At 30.6% G+C, this 16,898-nt stretch overlaps 1 protein-coding gene across 3 annotated transcripts; it reads right to left on the bottom strand.

The window, feature by feature from the left end:
- Positions 1 to 617: 617 nt before the first annotated feature.
- LOC101890954 (low molecular weight phosphotyrosine protein phosphatase 2) lies at positions 618 to 2,934 on the bottom strand. Of its 3 annotated transcripts, none has more exons than XM_059132020.1 (4): positions 2,631 to 2,934; positions 1,205 to 1,404; positions 786 to 1,138; positions 618 to 720 (listed from the first exon to the last, which is right to left on the bottom strand). In XM_059132020.1, exons 2-4 carry the CDS (start codon positions 1,233 to 1,235, stop codon positions 622 to 624), a joined length of 483 nt encoding a protein of 160 aa, XP_058988003.1. In that variant the 5' UTR covers positions 1,236 to 1,404; positions 2,631 to 2,934; the 3' UTR covers positions 618 to 621. The 3 variants fall into 3 exon arrangements, with proteins under 3 accessions (XP_058988003.1, XP_019893353.2, XP_005186467.2); XM_020037794.2 differs by having other exon boundaries at positions 1,205 to 1,363; XM_005186410.4 differs by lacking the exon at positions 2,631 to 2,934 and having other exon boundaries at positions 1,205 to 1,503.
- Between the last annotated feature and the right edge of the window lie 13,964 nt (positions 2,935 to 16,898).

Raw genomic sequence — 16,898 nt, 5'->3', positions numbered from 1 at the left:
ATTTAATTTTAAATAAAATGAATCAGCGACTGCAGTGAAGTCATTTAACACTTTTCATCATTCAATAATATTGTATATAAACCTCGTCAACTTACAGCGTTATCAAAAATTCGACAACTTGGTCGACGTTTCTCACCATACAAGCTAAACTCATGTCTGCAAGGATGTACAAATTTTTTACTACGATAACAGATTTCCCGATTTTTTCTTACATGTCTGGAGCAAATGTTATTTTTTTAATTTTAACAATGCGTCTTTGATTTGTTCGAATTCAAGTATGTAATTTGAGAATAATTGTTTGTCGAATAAATAATATTGTATCAAATAACTTCTGTCTCAATTTTCAGAGTAGTCATGTATAGAAGTTTTTGGAATCGCCTATGGCCCTATAGGCTAGACTGTATTAATGGAAAAAAAGTGATAAGTAAATAAATAAAATTCATTCAATAAGAAGTTACGAAACAGAAAATCCGCTTTTTTACAAAAAGAATTTTTTATATAAGCATTTTCACACATTTCCCAAGAATAAACAATTGGATAGTTGTATGCTTCTACATACACCATATTGAATTGCAATGTATTGCAAATAAAAATTAAATGATTTCAAAACGCATTAATTTATCATGAACAATGTTTATTTAAAACTACATTGTTTATAAATGCTTTGCAGGCTATAAGACATTTATCATAGACCTCTTCGAAAGGTGCCTCACCTAGAAACTAAAAAATGAAAAAAATAAAAGTTTACAAAATCAAAATATTGTTGTTAACTCCAAAGCACGTACATAATATGGATCATATATATTTTTTTCCGATTCTGCAAGACCAAAATCTCCCAATAGCATGATTCTTGCTTTGCAATCGGGTGGAGCAATTTTCTTCAGTTCAGCCACATTATCGTTGTCCATACCAAAGATGTAATCGCACTCCACAAAATCGTTTGAATTAATTACCCGGGCTTCTTTGTCATACTGAATACCATGGTTCTGTAGAACACTTAGCGCCCTTTCTTCCGGTAGAGAACCGGAATGATACCCTACTAGGGCTGCACTATCAACTAGCCATTCTTTGTCTACTCCTTGCCTATGTAGAGCTTTCCTCATTATGGCCTCTGCGATAGGCGAACGGCAGATATTTCCTGCAAGCAAAATCCAATAACTAAAATAAATGTTTGCAATTTAAATATGCAAAGTTTTTTTTTTACCCATACAAACCATTAAAATCTTTTTGGTCATATTGTAGTCTTCTTAAGATCTAAACCATCGGACTGCACTTTGTACGGCAGATTTGGGACCAGCGACATTTACTTGGACAAAGCCAAGGTAGATCTACTAGGTAGTCGCATCACCCCAGCTGACGGCACCTTTAAATGTCAAAACAAGTTGTTGTAATGCTGATTTCGCCCTAAATGAATGCAACACAAAAACAAAGTTTGTTCATGTCTTCTTCACAAAAAGTACTTTTTCTCATATTTCAAAATTTAAGAGCAAGTGAATTACCAGTAAAAACAAAATAAAAATTCAAAAATTCAAATCAGGTGTTGAGATTATGTTCATCACTGGCCTTGAAATTTAATTTATCGTGGACATTTCCAGGTGGCGCAGACGAACCAGCGGCTGCATCAGACCTCCTCTTTGATAGTCATTTTACTTTGCTTCCAGCTTTTCACGAGAGTTATGACTCAGTTGGTCTTATTGAAATTTCCACTAGCCCCAGCTTTTCCAGTCTTCTGTGGTCTGTGAAAACTCTTTGTATGGGTTGGTGAATTTGCATCGGCTCTCCTACCAAGAGGGGTTTGGTATCCAGCAAGTGGCTACTAGCTTCGTAAAGGGCTACTACTACTGTTGGCGATATTTGTGCTATGTTCTTTCTTTAAAACAATTTGATCAGGAACACTTGCTACTGTTGTGCCATGTGCCATCTTCAAAATTCCGCAGATATTGCAATGATAGTGAAATAAACAAATTTTTTCATCTCTTCTTTCTATATCTGTTTTGAACACGATGTTACCATCTGCAATTGGAACGATTAAAAGCACACAAAAACGCGCCAATTTCATAGATTAGGGGCAACATTCAACGATTTCATATAATTGTTTGCTCTTTGAATATAAGGGGGTTGTGTTCTCTTGAAGCACTGCTCACACAAATTTATAAAAAACACAAACCTCTGCATCAATGTTTAGTCAATTTATGGCCAGTGTTCATGTTACGGTATCTCACACCTGTTTGCAACGTTTTTATGCTTGACAACTACGCAATTTGCAACTTCTTTATTAAATTTTTTGCCAGTAGGCAGGTTAAGTTCGTAAATGGGCCATGTAGGTCCACGTTTTCATATAGCCACCATATAACGGTTCCTCACGATGTTCGGTATTTTGTTGATATTAGCGACATTGTTTCAAATTTGGTATTTGAGTTTCGTAATGGATACTACAGGCTATGACAGAAAATTGTCTTTGCAGGTCCACGCCTTCGTATAGCCCCCATATAGCAGATCTTGCATTAGCATCAGGATCCGGGAGGGGCCTGAAGGAATGGTCCGATCTCCACCATCTTACAAATGACGCCACTTTATCCTTGGTTGTCCAAGGTGTATGCATAGCAAAGCAATTAGAATTACATACTTACCTGTTTTTATGTTTTTTAAATAATAATCCTGTCCAACAAATTTGTCCAATCCAATTCTTATTCAATTCCTTGATTGTTTTATTGGTTTTATCCTCCTTTTGGTCTTATTGGAGGGTGTTCATCAGTTGCTTCAAGCGCGCGCTTTCGTTTGGTTGGTTGTTCGTTGCGAGCGTTGGAAACAAAAATGAAGAACGTCGCAACGAAACGAATGTGAAGGCCACAAAGGAATACCCGATAAAAAATAAACAGAAAGCAAAGACTCGGAGTACTCTGTTGTTTACGAATGAGACATAAGTAAAATACAATGTGTTGAAAACATTCATTAAATGAGCCGAGGGTCTACTTTAGAAAGTGATGTAAAAACGACTTCACGCGTAATGGTCAACTGTTAGCATTAGCAGTGACGTAAATTGTTCGACGAATGACAAGTTTGAAAGGATTCTGTACGTTTCTAATAAAATGAGTAAAATAGAAGTACACCCACAAGCCAAAGTTTCGACGTTATATCTGTAAGTACCCTAGACTTGGTAGTTAAATTCATGGTATAATAATTACAAGGTATGAATGGCAGAGTTATTAAATTTGAAAAACACATCCCTAAAGCTAGAGTCTTGTAACCATGGTACAATGATATCAAGGTAGGGCTATGATACCATATGATTTCAATTTTTTTATTTTCTTGGCTTAATATGTCATCTTTATTTGTTTATGTATGTGTTTTCTTTTCAATAACAAATAAATTGTTCAGAAAACATTCAAATTCGGATGCTTTCAAAATGTTTATTTCAACGTATGAATCGACAAAATCTAGAGTTTTTGTAGCGAAATAATCCTTTAGAGATATATAGAACCTGGTTATATGGTATCAAAACAATAACAAAATCAAACAACTTGTTGCATTTATTTTGAATAAATAATTGAAAACCGCGAAAACTGAATGAAAGGTCAACACTTGTTTTCAAAACCAGGTTCTATATATCTCTAAAGGATTATTTCGCTACAAAAACTCTAGATTTTGTCGATGCATACGATGAAATAAACATTTTGAAAACACCCGAATTTGAATATTTTCTGAACAATTTTTTTGTTATTGACAAGAAAACACATACAAAAACAAATAAAGATGACATATTAAGCCAAGAAAATAAAAAAATTGAAATCATATGGTATCATAGCCCTACCTTGATATCATTGTACCATGCTTGTAACTTTAAATTTTCCAATAACAAATGCAACAAACAATTTTTTTAGATAAAAGAAAATGGTTTTAGATAAAAGAAAATCGCAACGAATGGAACGCCGTGTTCATAATGCAATTGCAATTTCCCAAAAGCTGTAATATGAATTTAAATTTCCACATAATTTTTTTAATTATTTTGTTTATTACGGCTTTACCAAGCATGGCTCAATAAAAAAGGTTGCTCAACTTCAAAGAAATTAAAAACATACAACTTTGTGCTATAGCCTTATAGAGTCAAATAGACTTTTAAATATGCAACAGTTGGGTTTGTTTATTTTTCATTTTTATAGCACCATTTTTATTTTGGGGAAAAACCGCGAAAAAAGAATGGAATTTTGGGGTTATTTCACAAGATTGAATCTTAAATTGTATATGAGAGTTATAATTATTTCAAATTTTAACCCTTTGTGGGGGAGCTACTTGAAAAAGTGGGTTGATAATATCCATTTTCACACCGAACTTAGCACTGACAAAAATATTGTGTTTTGCCAAGTATACACAAAATAATATTATATTATGATAATATTACGATGTATTGAGTTTGGACCAATTCGGATACTCCCTTCGAGAGTTATCGCGCGACTTTTATATTTCACTTAGTTCACTTGTTAAAAAAAGTTTATTTGTTTTTAATTTACTTTTAAAAACCGTTTATTTGCATATAGAGCGGGAACACTGACTACCTTAAATCGAATTTTACATTGATATTTATAATATTCTGCTTAGCTGCTGTATAAGCATTTTTATTATTTAGTTTATTCTAATTGGCTAATAACCTTAATTTGTAGTAAACCATCATTTATTGCAAAATTAGCAATTTATAAAAATTATAATTAAAATTATGCCCTAAATTTAGTAGACTATCATTTAATGCAGAATTGGCAAATTATTATAAGAATGCATTTTGATTGGGTGTAATGCCATAAATGTTAATATACTGATAAAAATGCAATGTTAGGAAAATTAATATTGAAAGATAATTAACAAAAGTGATTAACCTTATAAAAATGCTTATGCAACAAATTTACAAAAGTTGTAGTTTATTTGTTTATTTCTTATTTAAAAAATTATTTAAAAAAAATATCTATGGGGTCATTATATATAACTACCCCTCCATTTGAACAAGAATTCTCCTGAATTCGATTGTATAATTTAAGATTTATGCTTTTATGTTTAAATAGTATGAACAAAATAATTGTTACAATAATCAATAAAATTACAATATTATATCCAAATGACAATTTGTTGTGATAGTTTAATCTGTTTATATTTTTCACATTGTTTTCGTGTTCTCCTAAAATTTTTTCAAATAATATTTGATGACTAAAACTTTTAATCGTATTATATTCTTTTATAGCCATTTTTCTTTCATATTCTTTAAAATTTGAAAAATAATAATCTTTAAAGTTCCTATTTAATATAGTATCGTTGGAATTGCAAGTATTATTTATATATAAGTTTTTTGAATTTTTAATAACGATTGTATCTAATTCTAATTGAACAATTTCTAAATCTTAATTTGTTGTCATTTTACAATTGTTTTTTAAATATTTATTTTCTTCAAATGCATATGTTTTATTATATATAGTCAAAAATTTGTTCAATACTGTAATCTATTTCATAGCTTTTATTATTCGTTAATGGTACAATTGTCCTTAATTCTATTTCAATAAATTCTTTAGGTATTTTCAGTCCGAAAATTAGATTAAAATATGCTGTCCCTGTCGGTATGTATTTAATTTTATGCTAGTCAATTTCGTACTTCATCAGTTGTCAGAATGCTGGGATGTACTAAACCATATTTAGCAGATATTATATTGTCCTGAATTTGTTCCAATTTATTTTTTATGAGTTGAATATTGGTTAACTGTTCTAGAAAAGCTGTATTTTCATTTTCCTCATTTAAATATTTATTTATCGAATTTAATTCTGTTTCTATAAGTATACGATCATTATTTGTTACTGTTTTCAAATGGGTCAACGTCAAGTTAAAAAAGTCATTTATAATAATTTGTTGGTATTTTTTTCTCTATATCATTAATATTGAATAATTTATTCTGTATAGTTTGTCTGTCTTCGTCATCCATTGTGCCAGATAACCACTTTTTTAATTTTCCTACTCCATTTATTAGTCCTCGTCTCGTTCTATTTGTCTTGGAATTAGAGTCATTAGTTTACTTTTAATTTCTATTAATTCTAATTGTAACTTTTCCTTATTTCTGATTTTTGATAGAATTATGTTTTCGTTATGTTTCAATGTCTTCTAAATTTATTACATGTATGATAATGTCGATTTCCTTTACAATTTCCTGCTGTTTTATTGCTACGTTTATATATCCTGATCTGATTGAACAGATTCCTCGTCGTCATTGTTGCTTGAGTCGCTGTTGTTATCAGGATCATTACCATCAATATTATCCAAACCTGCAAATTTTAATGGTCGTTTGCTGTTACAAGGGTGAATGTTATCTAATTTTGATTTCTTATATTTGGGTTGTTCTTTGTGCCTAAGAGCCTTATAATTTTTGATAAAGCCTTCTTCTCTATTTTCGGTATATTCTTCTCTTCAGTATATTCTTTGTCAATTGTTTTTGTTTTATTCTCATCTATATTCTTTTTTACTTTATTCTCATCAATTTCATCCTGTTGAATCTCTTTAGGTGAATATTTTGTAGTTGAATGATATCTTTCATTATAATTCCTAACTGCTTTCTGGATAAGTTGTTTTATTGGTGTTTCTTTATTTAGTTTATATAAAATTCCAAGTTTTTCTGCTATTGTATTATGAATACGTTCTACATCCGCATTTCCTGTATGGCTATTGGGTTTAGTAAGATGTAAAGCTATGTTTCATTTTGTAGAAATTCTTTTAGTCTAATAGAATTGAATTCATTGTCCGCTACTATTTTCTTTGGTTTACCTATTCTAGTGAAATGTTCCTCTAATTTTTCTATAATAGTTATAGTATTTCTGTCATTCAATGGATAAGATGCCGCAAATTTAGAAAATTTATCGATTACTGTCAAAAAGTGAAATCTTTCATTACATATGTATCTACATGGATAATTTCATTCCTAGTAGAAGGAGTTTCTGTTGGAGAAAATTTAGTTTTAATGGGATTTCTATCATATTTTATTTCTTCACATATTTCGCATTGATTTATTACGAGTTGAATTAGTTCTAATAGTTTTGGATAATATATTTTGTTTTTAATGTTATTGTAGGTTTCAAGAATTCCCGAATGCATACTCTCTCTGATAAGGTACAAGGAAATTTGTTTCACTGCTTCGACTTCTGTTTCTATATCTTGTGCTATTATTGTACACTTTGTAAATTTTAGTTTTCTATTATTTGAAAACATTTCTATTAATTTTTCCTTATGGTCTGATAGCTCTGAATAAATTCCTACGTTTCCTTTAGTTATATACTTCCTGAGTATGTCTCCCATATTGTCAACATCTGATTCAGCTATAAAAATTATTTTCTTTCCATGTATTGTTTTAAGTTCTTCAGTGAATGAATTGTTGCTAAGGTTTGATTATCGTCTTCTATTGCATTTACGGTAATATATTCTATATCAAAATCATATTCTCCTAACTCAAATAACCACCTTTGATGTCTTGGAGATATATCCTTTCCTTTGTAGTTAGTATGTAAATATTCAATTGGTTGATGATCTGTTAATATATGACATTTTCTTCCGTATAGGTATGGTCTTAGACAATTAACACTCCATAAAATAGCTAAAAATTCTTTATATGTTGCTGACTAATTTCTTTCATTATTATTCAATGTCCTTGATACAAAACATACGGGGTGTCCTTCTTGCGAAAGCACAGCCCCAATTGCATAGTTAGATGCATCAGTGGTTAATGTGAATTTTTTTTTTATCAAAATTCAGATATTTCAAGATTGGATGTGAACTGATTAGTGATTTTAGCTTTTCGAAGGCTTCAATATATGTTGCATCTTTAGTATTAATTTTTGTTCCCTTTTTCAAATATTTTGTTATAGGTTGTGCTACTTTTGCATAAACTTTAACGAATTTTCTGTAATAACCTGTTAATCCTAAAAAGCTCTTAATTTGTTTTTCTGTTTTTGGCAATTCTAAGTCTTGGGTAACTTTTATTTTATTTGGATTAGGTTTCAATCCGTGATTTGTTAAAATAGTTCCAAAAAAATCAGTTTTCTTTTTCATGAAATTACATTTATCTATTTGAATTTTTAAATTAGCTTTCTCTAAGGTTTTAAAAATATTTGTTGTTGCTTTAACATGTTATTTTAGTGAGGTACTAAATATGAGAATTTCGTGTAGATATACTACACAGGTTTTATTTATATAATCACGTAAAGTTTCGTCCATCAACCATTGAAATGTTGCTGGAGCATTTTTTAAACCAATTGGCATCCTTATAAATTCATATAGTCCATGAGGTGTTACAAAAGCTGTCTTTTCCCTATCTTCTCTTATTAATATTTGATGATATCCCTTTGCTAAGTCAAGAGTTGTAAAATATTGTGCTCGTCCCAAATTATACAAAATTGAATCAATGTTTGGTAATGGAAAACTATCATCAATTGTTATTTCCATGGTATTACTAAGAAGGTAAAGTCATGTAATCATATGTTTAAATTTTTTTTCAAAATTATACCTTTGACAACATCTCATTGTCAAAATTTTCATTCATAAATTCATTGTATACACACAAAATCAGAGATGGGAATTGTTTTTTATGCATTGAAAATTACAGAAAATGCAGAGTTGGGACTCCTGATTTGAAATGGGGTTACCTTTATTTCATTGTACTATGGTTATTTCATTTAATTTTCTATAATCCACTACAACTCTATATTTTCTTTCTCCAGAATTATCAATTTTCTTTGGTACTACAATTAATGGACTTGCATATCAAGAACTGCTTTTCCTAATTATTCCTTGATCTTCCATTCCTTTTATTTGTCTTCTCACTTCTTGTTCATGTTCTGGTGGGTATCTGTATAGTTTAGCTTTTATTTGTTCATCTGTTGTTGTTTTAATTTCATGTTTTATATCCATGGTACTTGCCAATACATCCCCTTTTTTAAAGAATAAGGTTTTAAATCTGTTTATGATTTTTGTAACTTCTTCCAATTCTTTGGTATTTAAATGTCCTAGTTCAATTCTTCATATTTGTTCATATTTGAATATTTTTATATGGATTTATAATAAAATTTGTTGTTAGATTGTTGAAAGAAATTTTACCATCTACCATGGTACAGTGAAGAAAAGGTAGACTAACTTTGAAAAAATTGCAAGTATAGATGTCTACCTGTTTGGCTTGTAATGTCAGAATTACTATCAAAACAATAAAAAAGCAAACAACTTGTTGCATTGATTTTGAATAAATAATTTAAAACCGCGAAAACTGAATGAAAGGTCACAATTTCTTTTCAAAATCGTGTTCTATATATCTCTTATGGTTTATTCGCGACAAAAATTGTAGATTTTGTCGATGCATACGTTGCAATAAGCACTTTGAAAACACCCGAATTTGAATATTTTCTGAACATTTTTTTATTATTGAAAAATAAAAAAGTTCTGCCCTACCTTGAATTCATTGTACCATGCCATCTACCATGTTTATTACTGTATTAAATGAGTTGAGTAAATCTATACCTATTATAAAGTTATACCTTCGTCCTGTAAGTGGTGTCGCTTTCCACTTAATTTTTCCTTCTTTAATATTAAATTGATCTGGTATATCTGCTAATATTTCATATTTAATCTTTCCTATTCCATGTATGGTGCTAAATTGAATAACTTTTTGCAATTTATACTTTTTAAATTCATTTATGTTTTCATCAATTATACTTATACTTGCTCCTGTGTCTATCAATGCTACATAGTCTTTATTTTTTATTGTTAATTTTATCATAGGTAAAAACTCTGATGTTGTATTTAGAAATAAATTATTTCTTAATAAATTCTTTCATTTTGTTTACTGTCCTCTATTATTTCATAATGATTTACTTCCTCTTCTTTATTTTCCTTATTATTGTCCTTATTTAAAATTGTTAAATCCTTTGCTTCTATGTTATCAATATCTATTGGTTCGCCGTGGTCTTGCCAAGGTTGATTCCTGCGAAATTGACCGGAATATGTCCCTGGGTGTCCTAACTGTGCTAACCGCTGAAAATTTCCTGAATTGTTATTATTACCATTATTCTGATTTCTTTGGAATTTGTAAATTCCCTGAATTAGTATTTTGGTTCCTATTTTGGTTATAGTCGATTCGTGGACTATAAGGTTGTCCGTACAAATTTCGGGTGTTATTATTGTAATGAAAGTTATTATTTCTATTAAAATTAGTTCCTTGTCCTCTATTTATTTGATTATAATTGTTTCCCTCATTTTTATTTTTATGAGGACTATTATTGTTATTATATTTATTACATTCACTTTCAGATTTGCAATCATTCTGTATATATGATGAGGTTCCACCGATGGTCTATATCTCAATTTTAAAGTTTCTTTAATAAGTTCCCAATTGTCTGGTTCCGGGATGTTTATAATTGTGTTCTTGGCCTGTCCTTGTATTATTTTATAAAATATTAATCTCACTGCTTCCTTCTTCAAATCTTCATTGTTAATAGTTGAAAGCAAATACTCGATGCTGCAGAAAATGCTGTTGACTGTTATTTCACCACTTACAGTAAAGATTAGAATATGACTTATTGCCTTTAATATGGATTCTCTGGTACTAGTGTGTTGTTGTGAGTTTTGTTGTAGTTCGATGTAGGCACTTCTAAGTTTTTTAATTTGTTCATCCTTTCTGACAATCTCCGCTATGACTGCGTTGATGTCTTGAGCCTCCGTCTATCAAATACTGTATTTCTCTTTTTCCTTTGTGAATTCAGTTTTGATTTAATGTGGTGTCCTTTTTATTGTACTATGTGACGGTTCACTGGCCCTATTACTTTTTGTTATTTTAGTAGTGTCCTTTTTGTACATATGCAATTTTAAAATACACTGCACTTTATTGTGGTGTCCTTTTTATTGAAATATGTAACAGATAACTTCACCATTACTTTTTGTAATTTTAGTGGTGTCCTTTAATTTTCACATGAGCAACTTTAAAATGCTCGTTTCACTGGATCCTTATTTTTATAAGGATCCTACCGACTGCGCCACTTTTATATTTCACTTAGTTCACCTGTTAAAAAAGTTTATTTGTTTTTAATTTACTTTTAAAAACCGTTTATTTGCATATAGAGCGGGAACTAAACACTGACTCCCTTAAATCGAATTTTACATTGATATTTATAATATTCTTCTTAGCTGTTGTGTAAGCATTTTTATTATTTAGTTTATTCTGATTGGCTAATAACCCTAATTTGTAGTAAACCATCATTTATTGCAAAATTAGCAATTTATAAAAAAATGAGTTCTTGATTGGTTAATATGCCCTAAATTTAGTAGACTATCATTTAATGCAGAATTGGCAAATTACAATAAGAATGTATTTTGATTGGCTGTAATGCCATAAATGTTAATATACTGATAAAAATGCAATGTTAGCAAAATTAATATTGAAAGTTAATTAACAAAAGTGATTGACCTTATAAAAATGCTTATAGCACAACTTTACAAAAGTTGGAGTTTATTTCTTCATTTCTTTTAAAAAAATATCTATGATATCGTAACAACAGAGGTATTTTCTCAAGGTTGCCATATTTTGACCCTGTTTTGTCCTATCTTTACAATTCTATGTCTTTGTTGTAGCTTCTTGTAGGTTCTGTAACAGAGCATAAGCCTTGGTGCAATAAAAAGGTGTTGTAGAGCTACCAGTTGACTAAAATTTTTTTCTGAGTGAATTCCATGGTAGAATTTCAAGGTAGCCAGGCCAGCTGAAGGCAGATATGTCAAATAAATTGTTGTAATTCGAATTCACCCTACATATACACAAAGAGAAAAAAGAACGCAAATAATTATTAACATCGAAAATTTTGGAACTGTAAATTTTGAGGCATTGTATGGTTTTTAAAGAACGTATATTGGAGTACAAGCTAAGTCCAATACATTCCTTAAGTTAACATTTGTATAAATTCATTCATGAGTGTCGTCACGACTCACACAAATAAAAATAATCCAATCATTCCATTTCTCAATATCTAGAGGCAATTAGTACAAATATAGTTCTTGTTTATTTCCTAATATTTACCATTGTAAGATTTCTTTTCTATTCTTCAAAATTGAAATTGCCTTAAAAATAAATTCATTAAAAGGAATATTTTCCCAGTTAATATTTTTCAAAATTTAAAAGGCTATCGTCATTATCCTCATGAAAACGAATTTGAAAAAGAAAGAACCATTATAATATTCCGAATGGGCAACATGTTGAGGGCTAAAGTAAATCAAAACAGCTTCACGATTGGAGAAGTTATTTAAAAAACGATTTGGTCCGCAAATAGGTTTTAAAAATCTGTTATTTAAGGACCGCTGTTATTCTAAAAATAACCACAATTGGAGACCCGAGGATAATCTTTAAGCTTCACGAATTGAGATCCGGAATTTTACTTCAAAATCCACGATTTTAGACCCGGAAAGGTTCTTGAATAATCAAGGATTTGATGTTTTGTAGGAATCTTTAATGTTTAGAAATTTACGATCAAAATCCAGAAACTTTTGTTGAAAATCCACATATTGAAAACGACTTCTTTGTTTCTTGCCTTACTTCAAATTCGTCAACTCCTTATGGAATCTGTTCCAACTGATTTTCCTTCTTCTTTCCCAGTTCGCTAAAATCTGAGACCATATCACACATTAAAAATCACAACGAAACAAAATCACACAAACCAATACAAAATTATTCAATGTCTTAGAATAAAATGTTCTGATTGGTGCAAAACAATTTGCCCCGAATTATATTTGTCAATTGAATTCGCCTTGCTTACAATTTTGACACATCAAGTTTCCACAACAGTTGCTTTGTTGTAATTTTCGCCTATGTTGCTACCTGGTATTTCTACCATGATTTCACTGTACCATGTGCCAATTCACATTTTAGGAATTCACCATGGATGAAATCAAGGTAGGGCTATGATACCATATGATTCTATTTTTTATATTCTTTGCTTTAAATCATGGTAGAATAATACAGGTAACAGAAAGTGTTGTTGTACAACAATCGTAACAACAACCACATACAAATTTGTTTTTGTACGTAATAAAAGTGTCAGAGGTATATGTCCAAAAATGTAAACAAAATAATAAATTTTCAATAAATTATTTTAATTTCAAAAATACACATTTTTGGAATTTGGATTATTAAATTGATAATGTCGAGTTTAACACTGATATTACTATAGAGTCAAATCAGCTGGGACTTGCTGTTACCTGAAATAATTATACCATGACTTTAAATGTTAATTTTATTTTTCTATGTGTTTGTTGAACTCAAAATGCTTATAGTAACGCATGAATGGACAATATTTATAGTAGTTGTAGCGAAATAAATCTTTAGAGATTTATATATGATTTTGAAAACAAATTATGAGCTCTCATTCAGTTTTCGCGTTCTTTATTTATGCACATTTTTTTAATTTGACTTATCTACCATCTATATAAAAAATAAGTTTATGTTAGTTACTACACTTATAACTCAAGAACGTCTAGCCTGATTTTGACAATTCAAACTATTTCGGAATGATCTTTTGGCAGAAAAGTATAAAATCCTAAAAAATCGTGTAAGAATACGTCAAAAAAATCTGACTTAAAAATTTTTGTAATGTATATTTTTTAATCTTTCATATTTTTTTCAATTTGACAAGTTTTATTGAAGTTTAAATTTTTTTCTTGAATTCTGAATGTAATATAAACAAAATGAGATTATCGCACAATACGACGTTAAATTGTGATCTTTTCAAACAAACAAAAAATGGCCGATACAGCTGTATATGTAGGGTACATATCAAGACGTGGATCTACTCCTTTAATTTGGCAGTAATACGCCGAAATTCAAATTCATTGGGACTGCAATCAGCAAAAAACCGAATATATAGGACTATACAAAATGGTATATCGAATTGAAAATGTAGTAAGAAAATAATTCATATCCTCCAAAAATGTTTCTGAAACCTTCAGATATTAAAATCGCTGAGTAATAATGGCACTGTGCAACATTGTGAGGGGGTTGGGAAATTCTAAGTGAATAGTATTTGGTTAGTAGATCAAAAGGTTTAGATTTGATACAGTCCTAGGGGTTACATATAGAATCGTTTGTAAAAAATATGGGTCAAGTCGGTCTACGAATTGGTATAGCCCCCATGTAAGTATTTTAAGTATTTTTAATATTTAAGCCATATTTATCAAACTACCGATAATATGAGCTTTTAAGAAAGAAAATGTCTTTTTGAAAAATTATAAGTATGTTATATTCAACAAGTAAGCAAAGGCTACAGTCGAGCGGGGCCGACCGTTGAATACTCTACAACACTATAATAAACGATACTGTTTATATAGGCGAGATACTCGAAAGAATTCCACAAGATATTGTGACAAATAATAAAAGAAAACCATCAGGTTTTGTTCTCTAATTTTCGAATAATAGCAACCAATATTTCCCAAAGACCTATAATCTCTCAGAAGTGGCAAAAGATTAACATTTATTATGGGTTTTTGACTGAAACGCATCTATATGAGATATAGACATTTGACTATATTCTTCAACGAAATCAGCGTTAACGAAATAGTCAGAAGTACGTCTTTCCTGTATTTGTGAATTCTCGAAAAAGTCTCTGGAATGGACATTTTCGTATTTTGTCTACAAAAGTTGGCAAACTATTTCGCACATTGAATATTTTTGGATGGCCATCCAAAACTGCTTGGCTTTTGCAATGTCCGGTAAAACCCATTCAAATGTGCGTGAGGATCGGGCGATAAATACGACCTGCTGACAATTTTGCATTTTTTTGGTCCATTTCAACCCCTAAATATATTGCGATCATCTCCCAAAAGAGTAGGCTTCCATTCTGACCCTCATCTTATACCCATGCAAAATTTCGTAAGGATCGGGCCATAAATGCGATCTGTATATGATATCCTGATATCCTAACTACTTAGTTTTGTTAGCTGTAGAAATATTACCAAATGTTTAATTCAAAATGAAAATATGCCAAAAATATGACAAAATTGAAAAAAATATGAGAAAATGTTACAAAATCAATAAATTCATCTTTAGAGAGATGTTTTTATGCGATTTTTTAGACGTTTTTTGTTTCCTGCCAAGAGGCCATTATGAATTAATGAGAACTGTCGAAATCAGTCCAGCCGTTCTCGACATAAAAGAGATTTTTCAAGCATATCTTCTTTGATAGACATATATATCGCACATATTTTGCTATATATCCGATTTGTTGGATGTTAACATCAATTTAGAGGTCAAAAGTAACCTTGTCATGGCTTCGTGATTTCGCCGGGATTTAAAATAGTCGCGGTTCAATGAAAAATGTTGAATTTTTTCAACACAAAATATATGGTCTATTTTACCCGCTAAATATTATCCGATGATCACCCTAATTGGTATGCTCCTTCCCCGCCCTAAACTCTATCTACATACGAAATTCTGCGTCGATTGGTCTATAATTGCGACCTGTATAGCTACTGCAAAATCCGATATTTTTTCAGTATTTGGTCCATTTCGACCCCTAAATATTATGCGATCATCTCCAAAATAAATAGGGTTCTATTCTGACCCTAGCCCCACCTCCGTTTTAAATTTCGTGAAGATCGGACCATAATTGCGATCTGTAGAGTGATTACAAATTAACATGGACAGACGGACAGACGGACGGACGGACATACATAGCTTGATCGACTCAGCTCGGCGAGCTAGGAAGATCCATATATAATTTCCTATATGGGAAACCAATATTTCGAGGTGTTACATAAATTCTGGCCCAATCAAACTTATAATACCCCCAACACATAGTGTTGTAGGGTATAAAAATATAGAAGTATAAAGATAGGACAAGACAGAGTCAAATATGGCAACCCGGAGAAAATACCTCTGTTGTTATGATATTATAACAACATAGTTATCAATGTTAACTGATTTAAACCGCTAAGGAAGCATGCACATATGGAATAGAATTTTGAACCAGATTTTTAGATTTTTCAAACATTTATTTGTCCTTCGTTTCTGTAATTGTGGTTGTTATATTATCATGCCTTTGTCATGAGCTGTTACTTTGTGTATTGTAGACACATACCATATGCTCAAAATGCAATTTGTCTAGTCTTTACCATTTAAGGCCTTTGCTATATCCTCCTAAGGGTGTATCTAAACACATAGGGTTTATTCACTGGATTTGTTAAACCCAGTGGTTTAATATTTAATATTATATTATTGGTTTATTAAGATCTCCTTTATACATAAATACACAGACTTATTAATACATAGCGTATTCTTACCGATGACTAACATAATGTAAACCCACTCATTTAAGTCGTATATAATTTAGCCAAGAAACTGCATTGTAGTATCACCATAATTTTCAAAAAAGCTTTGAAGGCAAATGGGAATTCCCATTAAAATCCACACGATCGATTCTACTAACCCTAGTAATTAGATGATATTAGGTCTATTAACTTGTTCCTTGCTACATTTGATCTACATTCTAGCTGTGAAATTTTTCGCATCCAACCTTAATGTCCGCTTTTGTTGTAAAACATGGGAAATTACATGTTCCGACGAAAACTTATCATAATTTGTGTGCTAATTTGAAATCATGAAATGAGCGAATGATGTGCCATGAATTATTTTTTTTTCTTTGAGCTGGAGGTGATGAAAAAAAGTGGTAGAAAGAAAAATGAAATTTATTTTTTTTTACAGAAACAGTAAATGTTTCAAAAATCATGATATATTTTATGCATTTATCATGAGGTGAGGATGTTCTAACACCTCATGATAAATCTCTGAAATCGAGCGATTTTTTTGTTTAGTTTGTGGATTGATTGTAAGATATACGGTATACATCTCCAAATGCTA

The sequence above is a fragment of the Musca domestica genome, unplaced genomic scaffold, assembly GCF_030504385.1.
Source record: "Musca domestica strain aabys unplaced genomic scaffold, Musca_domestica.polishedcontigs.V.1.1 92, whole genome shotgun sequence".
In the NCBI taxonomy this organism is placed as follows: Eukaryota; Metazoa; Arthropoda; class Insecta; order Diptera; family Muscidae; genus Musca; species Musca domestica.
Note: the sequence above shows the minus strand (reverse complement) of the source record. Positions and strands in the feature narration are given on the sequence as shown.

Excerpts from the sequence above, each read along its gene's own strand:
- LOC101890954 (XM_059132020.1), bottom strand. The coding sequence starts at position 1,235 with ATGACCAAAAAGATTTTAATGGTTTGTATGG. Across the intron at positions 1,139-1,204 it reads GATTTTAATGGTTTGTATGG|GAAATATCTGCCGTTCGCCT; the intron begins GTAAAAAAAAAA and ends TTTTGCTTGCAG. Across the intron at positions 721-785 it reads ATATATATGATCCATATTAT|TTTCTAGGTGAGGCACCTTT; the intron begins GTACGTGCTTTG and ends TTCATTTTTTAG.